This window comes from Populus trichocarpa, chromosome 9 (assembly GCF_000002775.5).
Source record: "Populus trichocarpa isolate Nisqually-1 chromosome 9, P.trichocarpa_v4.1, whole genome shotgun sequence".
NCBI classification, from domain to species: Eukaryota; Viridiplantae; Streptophyta; class Magnoliopsida; order Malpighiales; family Salicaceae; genus Populus; species Populus trichocarpa.
This window is the reverse complement of record NC_037293.2, coordinates 12,003,628-12,020,717: the sequence shown is the minus strand read 5'-3', so window position 1 is coordinate 12,020,717 and position 17,090 is coordinate 12,003,628. Positions and strand designations below refer to the sequence as shown.

Genomic DNA, 17,090 nt, shown 5'->3' with positions numbered 1-17,090 from the left:
TAAAGCTTACTTGAGAACTTCCCCTTTGCCTTAGGCATGAGGTGATCAACTCTCTACACATCCAAAGCATATATACTCCAGGCCCTTTACAGTTTCCACAGCCGAAAGACCCTCTGCAGGCGAATCCATTGAAGCTTCAAAGAGAAAAGGAATAACTGAAACCAAAGAAAACATGTCAAAAAACGAAAGTTCTTTCACAGTATAAAAAAACAAACAGATTTGGGAGATTTCATATTCACTTGAAAGATACGTACCAATAGAAAGGCTAAGATGAATACTACTGAGGCAATGGCTGGTCAACTTAACGATCAAGCCTATGAAGATTACAATCCAACATTGGAGTGGGTTCGAGATGCTGGATTCGACACCCTACTTGTGTATATACCAGGTGACATTCCATCCCTTTAAATGTTTTCAGAATTTTATTCACTAGTTCTCCTTGTTTTTTAACAGCTCTGGTTAGTAATTGTTAGTTTTCTTTAAAGCAGGTTTAGTCTCGCAATTCTCTGTAATTATGCTCGGCAGGGCCGCATAGAAATAACAGCATCTTGAAGAAAAAGAGGAGAGTTTGCTGATATGAGGTTGTTTGTGTTGCTTCTGCAGGTTTTAAGAAACAGCAACTGAAGGTTCAGGTGACGTCAACTCGAACACTCAGGATCATGGGCGAACGCTCTCATGGTGACAATAAATGGAGCAGTTTTCACAAGGAGCTTCCTATTCCATTGTATTATGATGTTAATCAAATCAGTGCGAAGTTTGAGGGTGGCATACTTCAAGTCAAACACCCCAAGAAGATTACAAATCCAGCCAACCCAGTGCAGGAAACTGCAGAGCCTCAGAAGCCCAACAATGAAAAACCACAAGATCAAAAAAGTGGACAAGAGCAATTTGATCAAGAAGTCCCTCCAAAGACTGAAACTGATGAACCAACAAGTGGGAAAATCAATGGGTTGGAAAATGCTACTGTTACTGAGGCTAACAATATTCATGTTCCTCCCAAGACTTCGGAGGATCAGAAGAGTGATCTTGGCTTGGCCGAACCAGAAAAGAACACCAGCACAGGTGATGAAAAGCATGAAGATGACGGCTACTCTGTCCAGAATGCTGCAAAGATGCAACAGGAAGAAGAAACTGCTGTCGTTAGTGGTATTTCTAAAGCTAAACTAACACATCTTAAGCAGGTTTTTGGAGGTCTGGTAGCAGAGATGAAGAAGCCAAGAAAATCAACACACTTTGTTGTGGCTGCTGGTTTATTAGTCCTGTTACTTGGGATTTATGTTCAAAATGCTATCAGATCTAATGGAGAAGCTGAGAACTAGAGGATCCGAGACTAAGAATTGTGCTGTAAACCTTTGAATAAGTGGCACATGACCTCAAAACATGTTTGAAAATGTACAATGTTGAATAAAGGGCTCAAAAATTGAAGAATTTCTGCAAATATGTACAGAATAATATTATATAAAGAGAAGGAATAACCCTTCTTTTATGTGCTAGAAAAAGATTTATTTGCATGTCTCCGTTCCTTCAAACAAACACGTTTCTATCCCTTTTGTATTTGTTCTTCCTGTTATGAGACACACTAATCAAACGCAACCTGAGATTTGGTGCTGAAAAGCATGTGATTAATCATGTTCATAGCAGACAACTCACAGAATGCATCTTTTGAGAAGTTTCAACATAATAGCTTATTATAACATCAAAAATACAACCTTGAATTTCAGCATTTTTTAGTTCCAGAGAACTTCTAAAAGCAATTATAGGGCTTTTAATTATATATCCAGGTCATGTTGTCAGCATGAAAGAAAAATCAATTAAACTATACACAGATCAGTACTGAACTGGAATACCATCCTCGCTCTTCACCTGTTATTTCGGGAAGCAAGAAGGTATCCTTTTTTAACCTACCTTCGACCAATAACGCATACTTCCTTCACCCGTAATTCTAAAGTATAGTAAGGAAAGAGTCAAGACGAGATGAATTAGTGCTTACGTTCTCTATTTGAAAATCGAATGGTTGATTCCTTGAGCTATATGAACGTACTCACTAAGAGATAATACATTAGGAAGAAAGAGATCTAGCAATTGTATTTTGTACAGATTTGATCCTTTTAAATGGGCTTTAAAGCTCTCTTCAAAAGAAATCAAAGGGAATAAAAGGCTGTAAAGCACTTACACAAAGAATTTCGCGCTTTGCCTCGCGCAGGAGGCAAAATCAAAGAAGCTTCGGAAGGAAAAGAAACAATTTACGTAATGAATAATAAGAGAAATAACATTACAAATCTTTCTTTACCTTGTGTATAAAACCAGGAAATCTGGAACCTTTCAAGCTCACTTGAAAGATTGTACATATCATTAGAAAGCCTAAGATGGATAGCACTAAGCCATTGGCTAAAGTTGAGGATCATGTCTATGAAGATATTGATCCTAAAATGGAATGGGTGAAAAATGATGGATTCGACACCCTACTTGTGCATCTGCCAGGTGAAATTTCATCATACCTTGAAATGTTCTATAATTCTAGTCATTTGTTCTTGTCTACAATCATTTGTTTGCTTTAAAGGGTGTTTAGTCAGTAATTTGCTTTATTCGTGATTAATATTAGATAGTAATATAAAATCATTCTTAAAATATAACTTAAACTTTTGAATTAAAATGATTTTTTAATACACTATCATTTTAAAAAATATATAATAAAAAAAATATAAAATCATTCTTGTTATTTCACCTAACCGTTTAAGTTTTTGGGTTGTGTAATAAGATTGCTTATATTGATCCTACAGGTTTTACAAAGCAGCAAATAAGGATCCAAGCAAAAATAGGTAAACAAAAACTCAAGATCACAGGAGAGAGCCATCAGGGAGACAATAAATGGATCCGTCTTTACAAGAAGCTTACTGTTTCATCAGATTATGATCTTAATCAAGTCCGTGCAAGGTTTGTGGGTGGAGTTCTTTATATCAAACACCCCAAGAAGATAACCAGTCCAACCAAACCAGTGCAGGAAAATAATGCAGACCCATCTGTAGAGCCTCAAAAGCCAGCAAATGAAAAACCAGAAGACCAAAATAGTGGACAAGATCCGGCTGCTCAAGAAGTACCTCCAAAGACCGAGGTAGAAGGACAAACAGAGCGAGATATTGATGAGAAAACAAATGCTACTTCAACTGAGGCTAACTTGAAGGACCAGAAGAGTGATTATATCTTGCCTGAAGAGGGAAAGGCCACGGGCACAAGTGAAAAGCATGAAACTGATGGCGGTGGTGGCTTGGTAGCAAATAAAAAGAAGCTGAGAATATCAACAACAGTGGTTGTGTCAGCTGGTTTGTTCGTTCTTGTTCTTGTTCTTGTTCTTGGGCTTTATGTTCAAAAAGCTATGAGGTCTCACGGAGAATATGAGAGCTAGAGGATCGGAGAACACACTACCTCTTGATTTTTCAAGTGTGCTTATGAATAAACTCTGCAGGGTGTCAAAACATGTTTGAAAGGTAAACAAGTTGAATAAAAGGTCAAAATTTGAAGATTATGCAATTGTACTTCAGGGAAGTGAAGCTGAAATTGCAATCTTCTCCAGCTTAATTTCTCAGATTTTTTTAGCATCTAAGAATATTATATAAATAGAAAAATAACCCTTTGTTGTGAGAAAAAAAAAGGGTAGAATTGGATGGTCTGTTACTCTGATCTTCTGTTGCTTTTGAGTTCCAATCACTTCTGATGAAAATTAAAAGGCAAAGCATTGTGTTTTCATTTTACTATATCATGTATATTTTACTTATTCAATACAATTTTTCAATAATAATATATTTTTCCTTTTAATATATGCAAAAAATAAATTATTCAGTCGATAAAAAAAAATCTTACTTAAAATTTTTTTATGTAAATGTTGAAAAACATTATATATATATATATATATATATTAAATAAATTACAATTTACTTTGATTAATTAATTTTATTTGGTATTCATTTCATGAAATATAAAGAAAAAAAAATATAATATAATTATATAGGTAGCAAATATTTTACAGAAACTTTATTTTAAAAAAAATGAAAAAGGTAGAAAAAACAAAACAAAAGGGATCAGACCTGTGCCTGGAACCAGCCAGGTGCGGATGGGATTGGAATCAAGTTGATTAAACAATGAACACACTCGCAAAAAGGCGATGCATCAGGGAGAAAGAGATTAACAAATTTGGGACCTTCATCGTATCAATAGAAAGCCTAAGATGGACAGTACTAAGCCATTGGCTAAAGCTAATGATCGTGTCTATGAAGTTATTGATCCAACAATGGAATGGGTGCGAGAGGCTGGATTTGACACCCTTCTTGTGAATCTAACAGGTGTTCATTCCTTAAAAAAATGTTATAGAATTCTTGTCATTTGTTCTTGTTCTTGTGATCTTGTAACTAGGCTTTCAAGGCAATAGCTTATATTCATTTTCTAAGAAAACTCTGATTTTTTGTTGCTTTTTTGTTCCAAACACTTGTTATGACGATTAAAAGGTCTTTTACAAGTCATTTTTTCTCAGCGTCAAAGAAAAATTGATTAGAGTTTAATACCTATGGGCCTTTGGCAGTGCTCAGTACAAGGTGATAATTATATGCTAGGGAGAAAGTGATCTATCAATTGCACTGAATCAATAACCTTGTTCCATTGGGAACTCCAAGCTCACAGCCACCCATTGGTTGTCGCTAATTGGCATCACAGTGATGCCATTTGGTAAAGCAATGTCTGGATAGCATGGATACACCCTGACCCTGTTGCAAAGCAAGTAGCTTCGTGGTCTTGTAGCCTTCCTCACATTTGAGTCAGAAGTTGTGGGAGCGGAACTGCTGTTATGTGTCCAGGTAGAGGAAGATGAGCCTTCTGGTGATGAGGTAGGAACATATTCAGAACAAGAGGATGATTCCTGATTTCCAATCACTTCAACAATAGCAGGTTTTTCAGGTGATGGTGACAGTATGGAATCCTCAGGCCCAACTTTGGCATTGCCTGATTTAGGATCAGCGAAGTTTACCTCTTGAACTGCATCTGTGATAAGCATGATCCCAGATATGTAAGTCCGGCAGTGTAGTTCCAGGCTAGGAACTTGTAAGGATAAACTAAAAATATAAATCACATTAACACAAACCAGATTTGAGTGATATGATGTCTTTAGTTTCTGCAGAATGTTCTTCATCAACAATGACTGGAGATGATAATTGACCATTTTGTTTGAGGTGCTGTTGCAGATTTACAGCTGTGGTCATGTCTAAGCCAGGAGTAGAGTTGAGAGTTTCATCTGGTGAAAAATTTGGGGGATCTGACTCTGCATTCCTGTTCAATGCACCTAATAAGAAAGTAAAAAAAACTAGTGATCAGATGGACCATGGATTTTCCAGTATGCCTGTTCTAGGGGAGAGGTGGCTGTAATGAACCTCAGCTTCTTGAATGGAAATTTATCTTCCAGCCATATGTTCATAAATGCTGGTGAAATTAACCAGAAGACCAAAGTTTTTGGTGCCCAAAATAATGGTATAGGCAGCCTCATAAAAAGAATGAATTGACTTACGCTCCATCAGAACAGTATAAGCAGCTCTTGCAGATTTCAACTCTGCCTCTTTCTTGGATTTTCCCGCTTTGCCATAAAATTTCTCTCCTTCTATCTCCACATAGGAAAAGAATGTTGGCATGTGAAGTGCACCAGATTTTATAATTTTATAAACCGGCATGGATAGATCTTCTCTCTGAGCTAACTCCTGCAAGGCATTCTTGTAAAAGCCAGAGTCATCCTGGACAGCACAAAGAATGAACAAATGTAACTCATGAGTTGACATTGTCTGCACTCATACTACACAAAAAACTAGATAAAGCAGGTATAATTGTGTGATCAGTTGAATAAACTAGCCTCAAGAAAGCCATTTGTTGACAGCGACATTAAGGCAGCCTTTGCAGCAGCATGTTCAGCTGCCTTCAAAGTATTGAAGAATTCTGGGCTCTCAATGGTATGCCCGTCAACTGTGACAGTAGCCTTGAAGCATGGAGCATGAGAGGGACCCTCACGTGTGTTGGAGTACGTTGGCAAATCACAGTTTTTCCATCGAGCATAGTTTTGCAGGTGGCTCTTGTACTTCAAAGGTGTATCTGAAAGCAAGAGTCGGATGTTAAGAAGGTGGTTTTGTGTTGGTACTTTATGGTAGTTTTGACAACAAAATGTAAGCTTCAGAATAACTCATAAATTCCATAGATTAGGCAAGGAAAATGAAGATGAAATCATAAATATCTCACTGCCCACCAGCTTTGACACCCAAACTATGGGATTGAACATCTGATCCTTGATTTGTTTCTTTAACATGTTGCCCCCCAGCATTTGGCTCAGCACTTGAGATTAAAGCATCTGTAAGAAGTAACATGTGCTTAGAGAGAATAGCTTCAAGCGTAATTTCACTGGAAATTAGAATCTACCTTGATGTATTTGTATCTAGATTTATTCAGTGGTCCCTGACAAAATCTTAGCAGCCCTAGAGTCCATAGCTAATTCATAGATTTTCTAAGATAAAATTACAAGAGGAGAAAGACAATTGCACTAAAAGCATAGGCTATTTTTCAAGCTGGTTCTAGTTCTGATACAATCAACAATTTAGAGCCTTATTCAGTAAGATCAAGAACATGATATGATTCAAATAAAGAGATAAATCAAATTCATTCAAGTTCATTCTGAATTTCTTACAATTTTTAGGATCAGAAACACTTGAATGACTATCAAGTTCCTGAGATGTTTCATTAGTTTCCGGTCCGTCGGCCAAGGTTCCAGGAATCATGAAGGAACCTGATAGTAAAGGAGTCAGAGATAATGACAGACTAAATTTTGCTGCAATATGCATAGTAATTAGTAAGTTTAATAACATGGTTAAAATCAGCCAAATTAGTGGAACAATTGAATATTTTTGCACTGTATATTTCTTGAACTATGAATCAATCATCCATTACTATTGCCAATATGTAAAGACAAAAGAAATTTTGAAGCAAAGATCACATTTATGAATGAAGATAATCCACGGTAATGTAGTTTCCACAAAAGTAAACCTTCGTCAACTAACAAGATACTGTATAATCCAAGAAATTAACCATAGCAAAAATTTGCTGCAAGCTTACAGCTCTAAGGAACTGTGTAGACAGGAAAAATTAGACACTGAATTTGATTTCCTTCCTTCCGTGTTCCTTCTCAAAAGTATTTTCATGAAACTATTCTGTAAGAAACTCATAAATCTCACGTAATGAAATTTCTCTCTCAAAACAAACAGAACAAGGACAGAAACAACAAGTACAAAAGGTATCGAAAGCCTGAAATGCAAATCCAAACTTCCTTTCGAGCAGAGAAGAGAATGCCGTGAGATTGATTGATTTCCAAGAATTCATCAGTTCAGAGAACAATATTAAATTCTACAATTATGTGTGAGTGAATGAGTGTTAAGTGCATTACTTGGAGGTGGGGGAGAAGTGAAGTGAAGGAAGGCCATCTTGGCAGCATCATTATGGGCATCCTTGGAAGATTTGCAAGAAGCAGAAGAATGAAAGGAGATGCCATTAACATAAACAGAAGCCTTGAAACAAGGGGTGTGATCAGGTCCATCTTTCATAGCTGAGTATTTTGGCAAGCCCCATTGCCTCTTATGGCACACCTCCTGTAGCTTAGTCTTGTCCATTTCTCTCTAATCTCCGATTCAAAACTCAATTATCTAGAGGAAGAAGAAGAGTTGTTGCAAGTATTTGTTAACGATTTCATGTTAATGTCGTGGTTTTTGTAGCATGAAATCAAACGCTTATAATGTTGTTAATGATGCTTCCTGCATGCACCTGCTCTTTTTCCATGGTTCTGTTATATTTTGAGTGAATTATCTTTTAGTCCCTGGATTTAAATGCAGTTATAACTTAGTCCTTTATGTTTAAAAATATATATATATGTCGATTCTTTGATCCACATTGCTTTTCTCTAAGTTATAGGTTTTCAATCATGAAGGATTAAGTTATATTTTTGTTGAAAATACCGACTAAAGAATATTTATATATATAAAAAAAAAAGACAACGATATCATTTAGAAAAAAATAAAAAATCAAACCAGGTTTTCACCAAGTCAACTAAGTTAGTTCAAGTTGACTTTTTTTGTACACCTAACCTCGGATCTTTGGCTAGGTTTTAGAATTTTTACATTTGATCACAAAGCAGCATAGAAATGGAAAATGCAGAAGCAAGCAAGCAAGGGCTAAGGGGGGTGTGAATTGCATGTGTTTTGTCTCTGACTCTCTGCCTCATGCAGAAGACCTTTTATGCTTATTTTGAATAATTATAATCAAGTTCACCTATAAGAGAGATTACATTTACCTTTTTGAGAGAGGAAAAATGGGCATGAGAAACGATTTAGGGTTCTAGAAAGTGTGAGACAATCAGCAGGGATCAAAAAGAAATTAACCTAAAGAATACATAAATGAAAAAACAAAAACCCAACAGCACCAAAAACAAGAGTAGAGAACGATGATCTTCATCTTCCAGTATATCTAGCCGTTACTCTAACGGCTCTTTTAGTAGAGAACGAAGATGGGTTTTTTATCATTGAAGAGAGTATAAATAAATAAACTTATATTCAGCTCTGAGAGCCGACGAAAAATCTAACTCAACTCAAAGCTGAAGTCACAGGTTAGCCAGCTCACAAGTCAGATGGCCACCCCAATTTTTTTTACCAGAACAAGAGTTTTTTTAAAATGGAACATTCCAGTTTGAATTTTATAACCATGGTTTCTAGGAAAATGAAGGGCTCTTTCGAGAAGCATTAATCAGGAAAATAAACGGCTTCATGTGCTTTAGATAATCGAAGGACAGAAACCTTATAGTGCATATCCAGTTACACAGTAACTAATTCCTAAATTAAAAGAAAAAAAAAAACAAGGAAAATACTCATCTCGTAAAAACACAGCTTTTTATTCAAGCTTTAGTACATAATTTCCTTTCTGTCTGAATTCGTCAACACTTCCTGAACTCACTGGACTTTCAGTCTGAATTCTTCGTCACTTTCAGTCTGAATTCGTCGACACTTCCTGAACTCACTGGGAACTTGCAAACTTGGTACGGAGACGCTTGGCAGCTGCAACCATGTTGCTGAGGGCAGGTTTGACTTCAGCATACTTGCGGGTCTTTAGACCACAATCAGGGTTGACCCAGAGAATGTTGCATTCAAGGACAGCAAGCATCTTCTCAACACGGTCGGCAATTTCTTCTTCTGAGGGGATCCTAGGAGAGTGAATATCATAAACACCAGGGCCAATGCCTGCTCCATATTTCACACCCTCGCGGAAGACTGAGAGAAGCTTCTCGTCTGATCTGGAGTTCTCGATGGTGATCACATCAGCATCCATGTCAATGATTGAGTGAATGATGTCATTGAAGTTAGAGTAGCACATGTGGGTGTGGATCTGTCCAAGACATTGTTGTAGCATCATCAACAAGTGCTACTAGCATTATTAATCCAGCAAAGAGATGCCAGTACAGCCATACAAAAGCACACCTTCCACCCACCCCTCTCCCCAAAATCTAGGATGCTATACAGTTCACTACATGCACCAAAATCTCCGTAGGAGAATTTTCCTGAATTTGCAAGTTTCAGTGGTGGTATAATGCCCACCGAACATTTAAGTCTAAATCATGATCTTGGGATTTTAGGGGTGGGGTGGTGATGTTGGCACTACATTTTTTTAAGGTTAACTGTCACTATCCTTTATAAATGTACCTACTCTCCATTCAATTTCCATAAAATTTATTGGATACTTTTGACATTTCATTTGAAGTTGTGCCAACAAACTAATAGGTGTGCCTATAGCACCACCGAGTATTCCCAGGGGACTGCTCACCTGGTACTTCCGACTTGAATTTTAAAGTTAAAGATTATAGAATGGGTGGGGGATGGATTTACCTCCCACCATTTAGCCCAACATCCAATGTGTATCTTTCAAAAAACAAACACGCACACACACACACACTGAGGAGGAGGAAAGAACCTGGGTAGAGTCTTCAACACCACAATTAGTGATCCTGAAAGAGTGAACAGCCCAGTTCAAATAAAAAGCATGCTCGGACTTCCTTAGGGGCAAGCCCTCTCTCAAAGCAGCTTCATCAATCTGGATGACCGTAATTCCAGCTTTCTCAAGATCCTCAACCTCATCCTTGATGGCCAAAGCAATTTGATAACAGGTCTCAAATCTAGTACAAACATAGATAGGTATTGTCAATATATTAAATTAACAGCCTGCAAACCAAGCATGGTTATATTAGTTATATTTTTATTCCTACCTGGGCTGGTCATTTCTGACAAAGGACCAGTTCAAAATGGTAACAGGACCAGTAAGCATTCCCTTCATGGGTCGCTTAGTCATACTTTGAGCCAACGAAGACCAGAACACAGTCATGGCCTTGGGGCGGCTCACATCACCATAGATGATAGGAGGCTTGACGCAGCGAGAACCGTAAGATTGGACCCAGCCATTAGCAGTGAAGGCAAAACCAGACAATTGCTCACCAAAGTACTCAACCATGTCATTCCTCTGCATTGCGAGGAAATATTAACAATCAGTAAAATTTCAAAGGGAAGAAAATGGATCACAACTCAAAACTAAGCTATTTTATTTTGGGGGGAGCTCACTTCTGGTTCACCATGCACCAAAACATCAATATCAAGCTCTTCCTGGAGTTTGACGACTTTGTTAATTTCCTTCTTGATGGCCTCAACATAATCTTCCTCTGAGACCCTAATTTTTATCAAAAGGAAAAAGAAATCAACACCAGCTAAGCTGAAACACAAGCACTAATAAATTAAATCATAGGAGCAATTTCACAACAGTAGTTCTCACTTCTTAGCCTTGTATTCACGGCGCACTCTTCTAAGTTCCAAGGTCTGAGGAAATGATCCAATGGTGGTGGTTGGAAGAATTGGAAGGTTCAACTTCTTCTGCTGAGCATCCAGCCTATCACTAACGTTGGTTGCACGGCGGTGGTCTGAACCCTTCAAAGCAGCAGCCTAAGCAAGAAGCCAAGAAGGATCAACACTGCAACGTAAGAGCAAGCTATCCAACATAAGCCATACAGCAGCATTAAGGATGAACTAGAAACCACTTACAGCCTGTTGAACAGCCTCGTTGGTGACCCGTGGTGAGGATTTTCTAGAAGCCTGAGCTGCTGCATTTGCAGAAAAGAATGCCTGGATGTACAGAAGTAGGAGAAAAGGAAATTAGTATAGATTTTACTAGTTCTATTAAGGAACCTTTTAAGAGTAAGGTTTCTTGGTTTTCTAATATTGACCACAAACAACTCAATACGTATGAATGCATCCAGCCATAAATCAATTCATTTGAAACAGAATGCATTAGACGAAGATTGGGTTTAAAAATGTCTAAAAGGAACCTGATTAGCACAATAGATAAACATAAAAAATGCAGACAGTGTTTAAGTTTTAAATAATGCGTTGTGTAAGATGAGAAAACTGAGTAATGAGGTACCCCATCCTTCTGTCCAGAAAGTGCCTTGGCCAAGGCATTTACTTCAACAACTTTCTGTGCTGCAAACGCAAGCCATGACTTGATCTCTTTGTCCAACTTAGGCTCGTTAACTAGATCAACAGCGGTGTGGAGAAGAGAGCAGGAAGTAGATACTACAAGCTTGTCTGTAGAAGCATAAGATAGATTCATTTTTCCAACTTCATGTCAAGAACAACAAAATGGCAATGATAAAACACAGTACGAAAGCATTAATACCTTTGCCCACAATGCCCTCAAGAGCATGTAGTACACTGAGGGAAGAAGCAAGATCGTTAGCCCAAATATTCCTTCCATCAACCACTCCAGCAAAGAGGTATTTTCCAGAAGGGAATCCACCCTTAATCAAATCTAGGGTCTTTGTTCCTCGAACCAGGTCAAACCCAAACCCAGTAACACACTTCAAAGAAATTAGTGTTTTGTATGCCTCAACGGGAACATCAGCAAAGTATGTCTCAATCAGAACATTCAAACCAGATAGGGATGCCTCAAGTGCCGAGTAAGCATGAGTAAATGCTTGCAATTCATGAGCTCCAAGATCCATCACAAGCTTAGGCTCATCAAACTGAATCCAGGTTGCTCCAGCTGCTTTTAGTTCGGCCACAACTTCCCTGGAAAGAAACTAATCATCAGCATAGATTCTCGAGATGGAAACAAATAGCATAACCTATTATCCACCCAAAGGGAAAAAAGTTGGGCACTCACTGATAGACGGGAAGAATCTTGTCAATTAGGGAGAGAAGTGAAAAGGATTTCTCCACACCCTTTGCTGGTTTTGATAGCAACAAGTATGAAACAGGACCTACGAGGACTGGCACAGTATCAACTCCAAGCTGCATCACAGAGACAAAAGATTGTTAGTTAACCAGGAAAATCCTTTAGAGACAATAAAGGAGGATAATGTTTGAATTCAAACACCAAGAATAGTTCCAGCAGCACACCGAACAACAGCAATCAGCACAAGATGCTCAATTTACATTGGACATTTAAAATATACCACCAGCAATCTATTTTCCCTCAATTATGCAACACATGCTCATGAAGACACTATCCTAACACAATGTGTCAACGATATGATTGAGGCTGTCAGGTGGGACTAAGCAATTACTTTCTATGCGAAAGTTTAAAATTAACACAGGCACCAAGGTAAAAGTGTGGATATCAAGACAAGAAGGTTGTTGTTCTGTAACCATGATACTTCTATTTATTTATATTGACATGCATGTTTCATGAACTTTCATTTTGGTTTTCATTCCGAATAGAAATCCTCATTCTCTTTCCATAATATCATATTCAAGCTGAATATCCGTGGAAGATTCAGGGGTCCCCGTGATTATTTATCATGTACAAAGAAAACCATTCAACTATCAACAGAAAAAAAGAGAGAAATCATAAATAACATAGAGAGGATAACTTACAGCCTTGGCCTCCTTGTACTCGATGACAGCCTTGTGGGATGCGTAGGAAAAGTTAACTTCTGGTCCCAATTCAGGGACAATGTAATGGCTGCACCAATATTTCAATGTCATTCATGTAGCGTTAGTTGCATCATTGTTAGACTTCAAACGAACTAAGAAGTATATCACATTGACTGAAAAAATTTCAACACTTACTAGTTGGTATCAAACCACTTGGTCATTTCCATGGCGGGGACAGAGGCATTACCTCTGGCCATGGAAAAATAGACATCAAACCCAATCTCACCACCATTCCATCCGTATCTAGGAGGAACAGCACCAAGCATTGCTGTAGTATCCAACACTTGATCATAGCATGAAAAGGTGTTGCTAGGAATAAACTTGATTCCAGCATCAGACATCTGCTTCCAGATGGATGACCTGAGTTCAGCTGCCACGTTCTGTAAATCTTCAGCACTGCTCTTTCCATCCCAGAAAGATTCCAAAGCGAACTTGAGCTCCCTCTTGGGACCCATGCGAGGATAACCAACAACGTGGGATGCCATTGCTCTGTTTCAACATCAGCCATTAAAAAAAGCTTAGATCCCAATGCATGTCTTAAACAACAGCCAACATGCATATAAAACAACCATAAAATTGCTTCACAAAATAATAAATGAAGTGTTATAAACTGCCAATCCTAAAACAAAACGCAGAAAAGGACTATGGCATCAACAAATACATTAAAAAATGAAAGACAATGCATCAAATCTGATAATACTATTGCCAGATATAACAATAAGGGAACAAAAGAATCGGTTAACACTTCATTTATAAATGTACCTACTCTCCATTCAATTTCCAAGCTCCTATTAACACTTCATTTATAAACCCAAACTAACTCCTATTGACACGGAAAAGAGAAGAGCAACTGGACCAATGATTAAACACAGAATGTTTCATTAGAATAAAACAACAAAAGAGCACAGTCAACAGGGAATTTCCATACAACTCGATCAAAAGTTCAACCTCCACCTTTTGGGATCTAGCCAAAATCCTATAAACAAAAGTGGATCTATCTATATAGTTGACAAAATTTCAAACTTTATCCCATCAATGAACAAGAAAAGGAAAACTGGATCAAAAGTAATGATCCAAATCCAATTTGATTCAAAACCGACATCCAAACAAACCTTCTAACCATATTTATATCTAATCAACTAACACAACTCCCAACGATAACAACCATTGCCGTGATTAATGAAAAACATGACATAAACATATGTCAACCACACCTTTTCATTTCCCATTTCCAGATCTGAATCAAATTCCTACACCAAATCCAGATTCAAACACTATAACCAAACAAACCCTTCAATAAAAAACAAAAAACCAAACCAAAAGCTCAAGTCTTTAACCATTTCAAGATCCCAAAAACCTCAACTTCACCAGTCCAAACTCCACCATTTCCATCACAAAATCAAAAAAAAAACCACCCCACTTGCAAACAATACCAGATCAATGAACAAACAAACTCACGACAAGAACTTGTATACTCTCCATCAGATCTACCAAGAATTCACTCATTCAACAAGCAAACAAGAGAACAATCAGGTGCCAGAAATTGGATTTCAGAAATAAAGTTATGTGCTTTGCACGAAATAGTACCTAACAGAGAAGTAGCGAAGAAGAAAAGGAGGGGAGTTGGAGTTGGTGGGAGTGAAAGAAGATGGGAACGAGAGAGAGCCGACCGAGATGACTCTTAGAGATGTGAACGGCGCGAGTATGTGCTGAGAGACTTGGTTCATTTATAACGCTAAAATCCTGCACGTACGCTGTTCTACTGTCCCACTCTCTCTTCAGATCTAAACCCAAACTGGGTTTTTTTATTATTATTATTATTAAGATTTATTTATTTGATACTAATTTTTTTTTATTTCATTAAAAAAAAAAAGTACTGCCACCTTTTTTTTCTGTTTTCATTTATTATTTTATCCAGTTCTTAGATATTTTCATGTTTTTCAGTGCCAAGAAAAGTGGTAAAAAATGCATGGTGAAAAGGTAAAACTCCATTGAAGAAAAGGACTATTTGGAGATGAAATAATAATTTAATGTTTTCAAAGAACTCAAAAAAAAAAAAAGAGCTTCATGTTCAAATATAGTATTTTTCATCATTTTTCTTTACAAGTTTTGCATTATTTTTTAAATAAAAAGTGAGCTATATTTTTTATATAGTAGTTTTTGAGTAATGTAAAAATTTAAAATTATTTTTTATATATCCTTATATTCAGTTTATGTCCAAGATAAAACAAATCTAATATAAATATTTTTTTAGTAAACAATATAGTTTTCTTATAATAATTTTAGATTTTGAGTAAAATAAAAAAATTAGTATTATATAATTAAATTACCATGAATACAGCATGTTAGGATGACTATTATAAATTTTAATTTTAATTTTCTATGAAAAAAATAGTTCTAATTTTTACCCTTTTTATAAAAAAAAAATCATCTTTGTTCCTAGTATAATGAACATGTTTTTCAATTTTATATAGAAAATAAAAATTAGAAGAGGAAAAATGCTAAAAAAATAAAAAGCATGATGTTTTTTTTCTTTTTTCAATGAAGAGACCTGAATATCCATGATTTAAACATGTTTTAAATCCTATATTTAGAGATCCACTCGTTAATTATATTTTATGAATACATGTAAATTACATGATAAAATTGAATTACTTTTGACACCATCCTGTGTTTCACAGGATAAAATTGATGTAAATGCATGATATTTGTATAGTCAACTCTATTGATAAGTTTAATCAATATAAATTGAATATCTATGAGCTAAAAATTAATGACGTGATAAAGTTTAATGAATAAGTCATAAATTTTAGTACGGTTTTAATAACGTGGTGTATATTTTTTAAAAAATGTTTTTAAATTAAAATAATTTTTAACATTAGCTCAATAAAATTATAAAAAATATATATCAAAAATTTATATAAATTTAATATTTTTAAAAAAACAAATTAAATCATAAAAACAAGCATAGTCGAAGATTTTAGCAGGTTAATTTATTCGAGGGAAAAAATTACCTAACAAAACAAATCCATCACCTACTTTCAATCTTTTTTTTTTAATTTTTTTTAATTTTTTGGAGGGGGGTAGGTGGGTACGAGTCATCTTTAAAATCTTATATCCTCAACCAAAATGAATGTGACCACGACCATACAACAAAGCTCCAAATTTTTTTATTTTTATAATAATTTCCAATGTGACGTCAAAGAAGTTGGTGGCCTAGTGGATGTATACTGGTAGGCCACTTCCCTGGAAAGCAAATTACTCCAACTATGAGGTAAGCCATGTTTTGCCACTATAGATTCATCAAGGTTCCACTTCGGGGCCTGTGGTTTATAATTTTTCAATTTTACCCTTTTCTTATCGAAATGTCTTGAATTATCATTGATCGTTGAGTTCTTCGTGACATCTAACTACAATTGCTTGACACTGTATTTCTACATGTGTTTTTAGTGTGTTTGACATGAAAAAAAATATTAAATTGATATTTTTTAGTTTTTTTCGATGGTTTTACAAATAAAAAAAAATATTTTAAAAAAACACTTTAAAACATGGGGATTTTGAATGAGAGATTACAAGTTTAAATTCTGTGTATGAGAATTTTTAGATTGGAGGAACATAATTATCATGCAACTAAGAGTCTATTTTATTATTTTAAGTAACATTGCAATGGATTATCGAGGACTTGAGAGGATAAAATGAGATTTTTTTTTGAAAAAGTGGGTTTTTCTTGGAAATTTATAGTCAATATGATACAATATTTCAAGTCCAAAGTTATTAAATTAAAAAAAGAACTTAATTTTCATTAGAAAATTAGTCATTGCAAGACTATCGGTATGCTAGTAAAATGAGTTGGTGAGATGGGACCATCATTCAATATTCACATGTAAGCCTCCATAGTCCATGCTCTTTTATATATATATATTATTTTGTACGTTTTTTAATATTTTTGAATAATATTAAGGTAAAAACCATTGAAAAAATCTCGGTTTAATACTATCAAACGAAGCTAATAATTAATGGATAAATTATCACTCAATTAATATCAGTGTTTCTATT

General features: G+C 35.9%; 4 protein-coding genes across 4 annotated transcripts; 2 read left to right on the top strand and 2 right to left on the bottom strand.

Annotated features, from left to right (window-relative positions):
- The first annotated feature begins 132 nt into the window (after positions 1-132).
- LOC7460117 (uncharacterized) lies at positions 133-1,491 on the top strand. The gene is made up of 2 exons (XM_002312836.3): positions 133-388; positions 604-1,491. The coding sequence occupies exons 1-2, from the start codon at positions 271-273 to the stop codon at positions 1,317-1,319; spliced, it is 834 nt and encodes a 277-aa protein (XP_002312872.3). The 5' UTR covers positions 133-270; the 3' UTR covers positions 1,320-1,491.
- Positions 1,492-2,290: 799 nt separating this feature from the next.
- On the top strand, positions 2,291-3,749 carry LOC7460118 (inactive protein RESTRICTED TEV MOVEMENT 2). Its single transcript, XM_002312837.4, has 2 exons — positions 2,291-2,481; positions 2,781-3,749. Exons 1-2 carry the CDS (start codon positions 2,367-2,369, stop codon positions 3,401-3,403), a joined length of 738 nt encoding a protein of 245 aa, XP_002312873.1. The 5' UTR covers positions 2,291-2,366; the 3' UTR covers positions 3,404-3,749.
- A 260-nt stretch (positions 3,750-4,009) lies between these two features.
- Positions 4,010-8,028, bottom strand: LOC7460119 (double-stranded RNA-binding protein 1-like). The gene is made up of 7 exons (XM_052455583.1): positions 7,460-8,028; positions 6,707-6,847; positions 6,272-6,373; positions 6,002-6,120; positions 5,549-5,768; positions 5,129-5,326; positions 4,010-5,085 (listed from the first exon to the last, which is right to left on the bottom strand). The coding sequence occupies exons 1-7, from the start codon at positions 7,680-7,682 to the stop codon at positions 4,634-4,636; spliced, it is 1,455 nt and encodes a 484-aa protein (XP_052311543.1). The 5' UTR covers positions 7,683-8,028; the 3' UTR covers positions 4,010-4,633.
- Positions 8,029-8,804: 776 nt separating this feature from the next.
- LOC7478605 (5-methyltetrahydropteroyltriglutamate--homocysteine methyltransferase) lies at positions 8,805-14,796 on the bottom strand. Its single transcript, XM_006379271.3, has 12 exons — positions 14,622-14,796; positions 13,170-13,523; positions 12,975-13,062; positions 12,262-12,389; positions 11,776-12,167; positions 11,521-11,684; positions 11,142-11,222; positions 10,876-11,042; positions 10,668-10,773; positions 10,319-10,569; positions 10,027-10,228; positions 8,805-9,444 (listed from the first exon to the last, which is right to left on the bottom strand). The coding sequence occupies exons 1-12, from the start codon at positions 14,759-14,761 to the stop codon at positions 9,076-9,078; spliced, it is 2,442 nt and encodes an 813-aa protein (XP_006379333.1). The 5' UTR covers positions 14,762-14,796; the 3' UTR covers positions 8,805-9,075.
- Between the last annotated feature and the right edge of the window lie 2,294 nt (positions 14,797-17,090).

Coding starts and splice junctions, on each gene's coding strand:
- LOC7478605 (XM_006379271.3), bottom strand. CDS start 14,761: ATGAACCAAGTCTCTCAGCACATACTCGCGCCGTTCACATCTCTAAGA. Junction 12,390..12,974: donor AGTACAAGGAGGCCAAGGCT/GTAAGTTATCCT, acceptor TCTGTGATGCAG/CTTGGAGTTGATACTGTGCC. Junction 11,685..11,775: donor TGAGGGCATTGTGGGCAAAG/GTATTAATGCTT, acceptor ATGCTTCTACAG/ACAAGCTTGTAGTATCTACT.
- LOC7460119 (XM_052455583.1), bottom strand. CDS start 7,682: ATGGACAAGACTAAGCTACAGGAGGTGTGCCATAAGAGGCAATGGGGC. Junction 6,374..6,706: donor TGTTTCTGATCCTAAAAATT/GTAAGAAATTCA, acceptor TACTTCTTACAG/ATGCTTTAATCTCAAGTGCT. Junction 5,086..5,128: donor CATCATATCACTCAAATCTG/GTTTGTGTTAAT, acceptor TATCCTTACAAG/TTCCTAGCCTGGAACTACAC.
- LOC7460118 (XM_002312837.4), top strand. CDS start 2,367: ATGGATAGCACTAAGCCATTGGCTAAAGTTGAGGATCATGTCTATGAA. Junction 2,482..2,780: donor CCTACTTGTGCATCTGCCAG/GTGAAATTTCAT, acceptor TTGATCCTACAG/GTTTTACAAAGCAGCAAATA.
- LOC7460117 (XM_002312836.3), top strand. CDS start 271: ATGAATACTACTGAGGCAATGGCTGGTCAACTTAACGATCAAGCCTAT. Junction 389..603: donor CCTACTTGTGTATATACCAG/GTGACATTCCAT, acceptor TTGCTTCTGCAG/GTTTTAAGAAACAGCAACTG.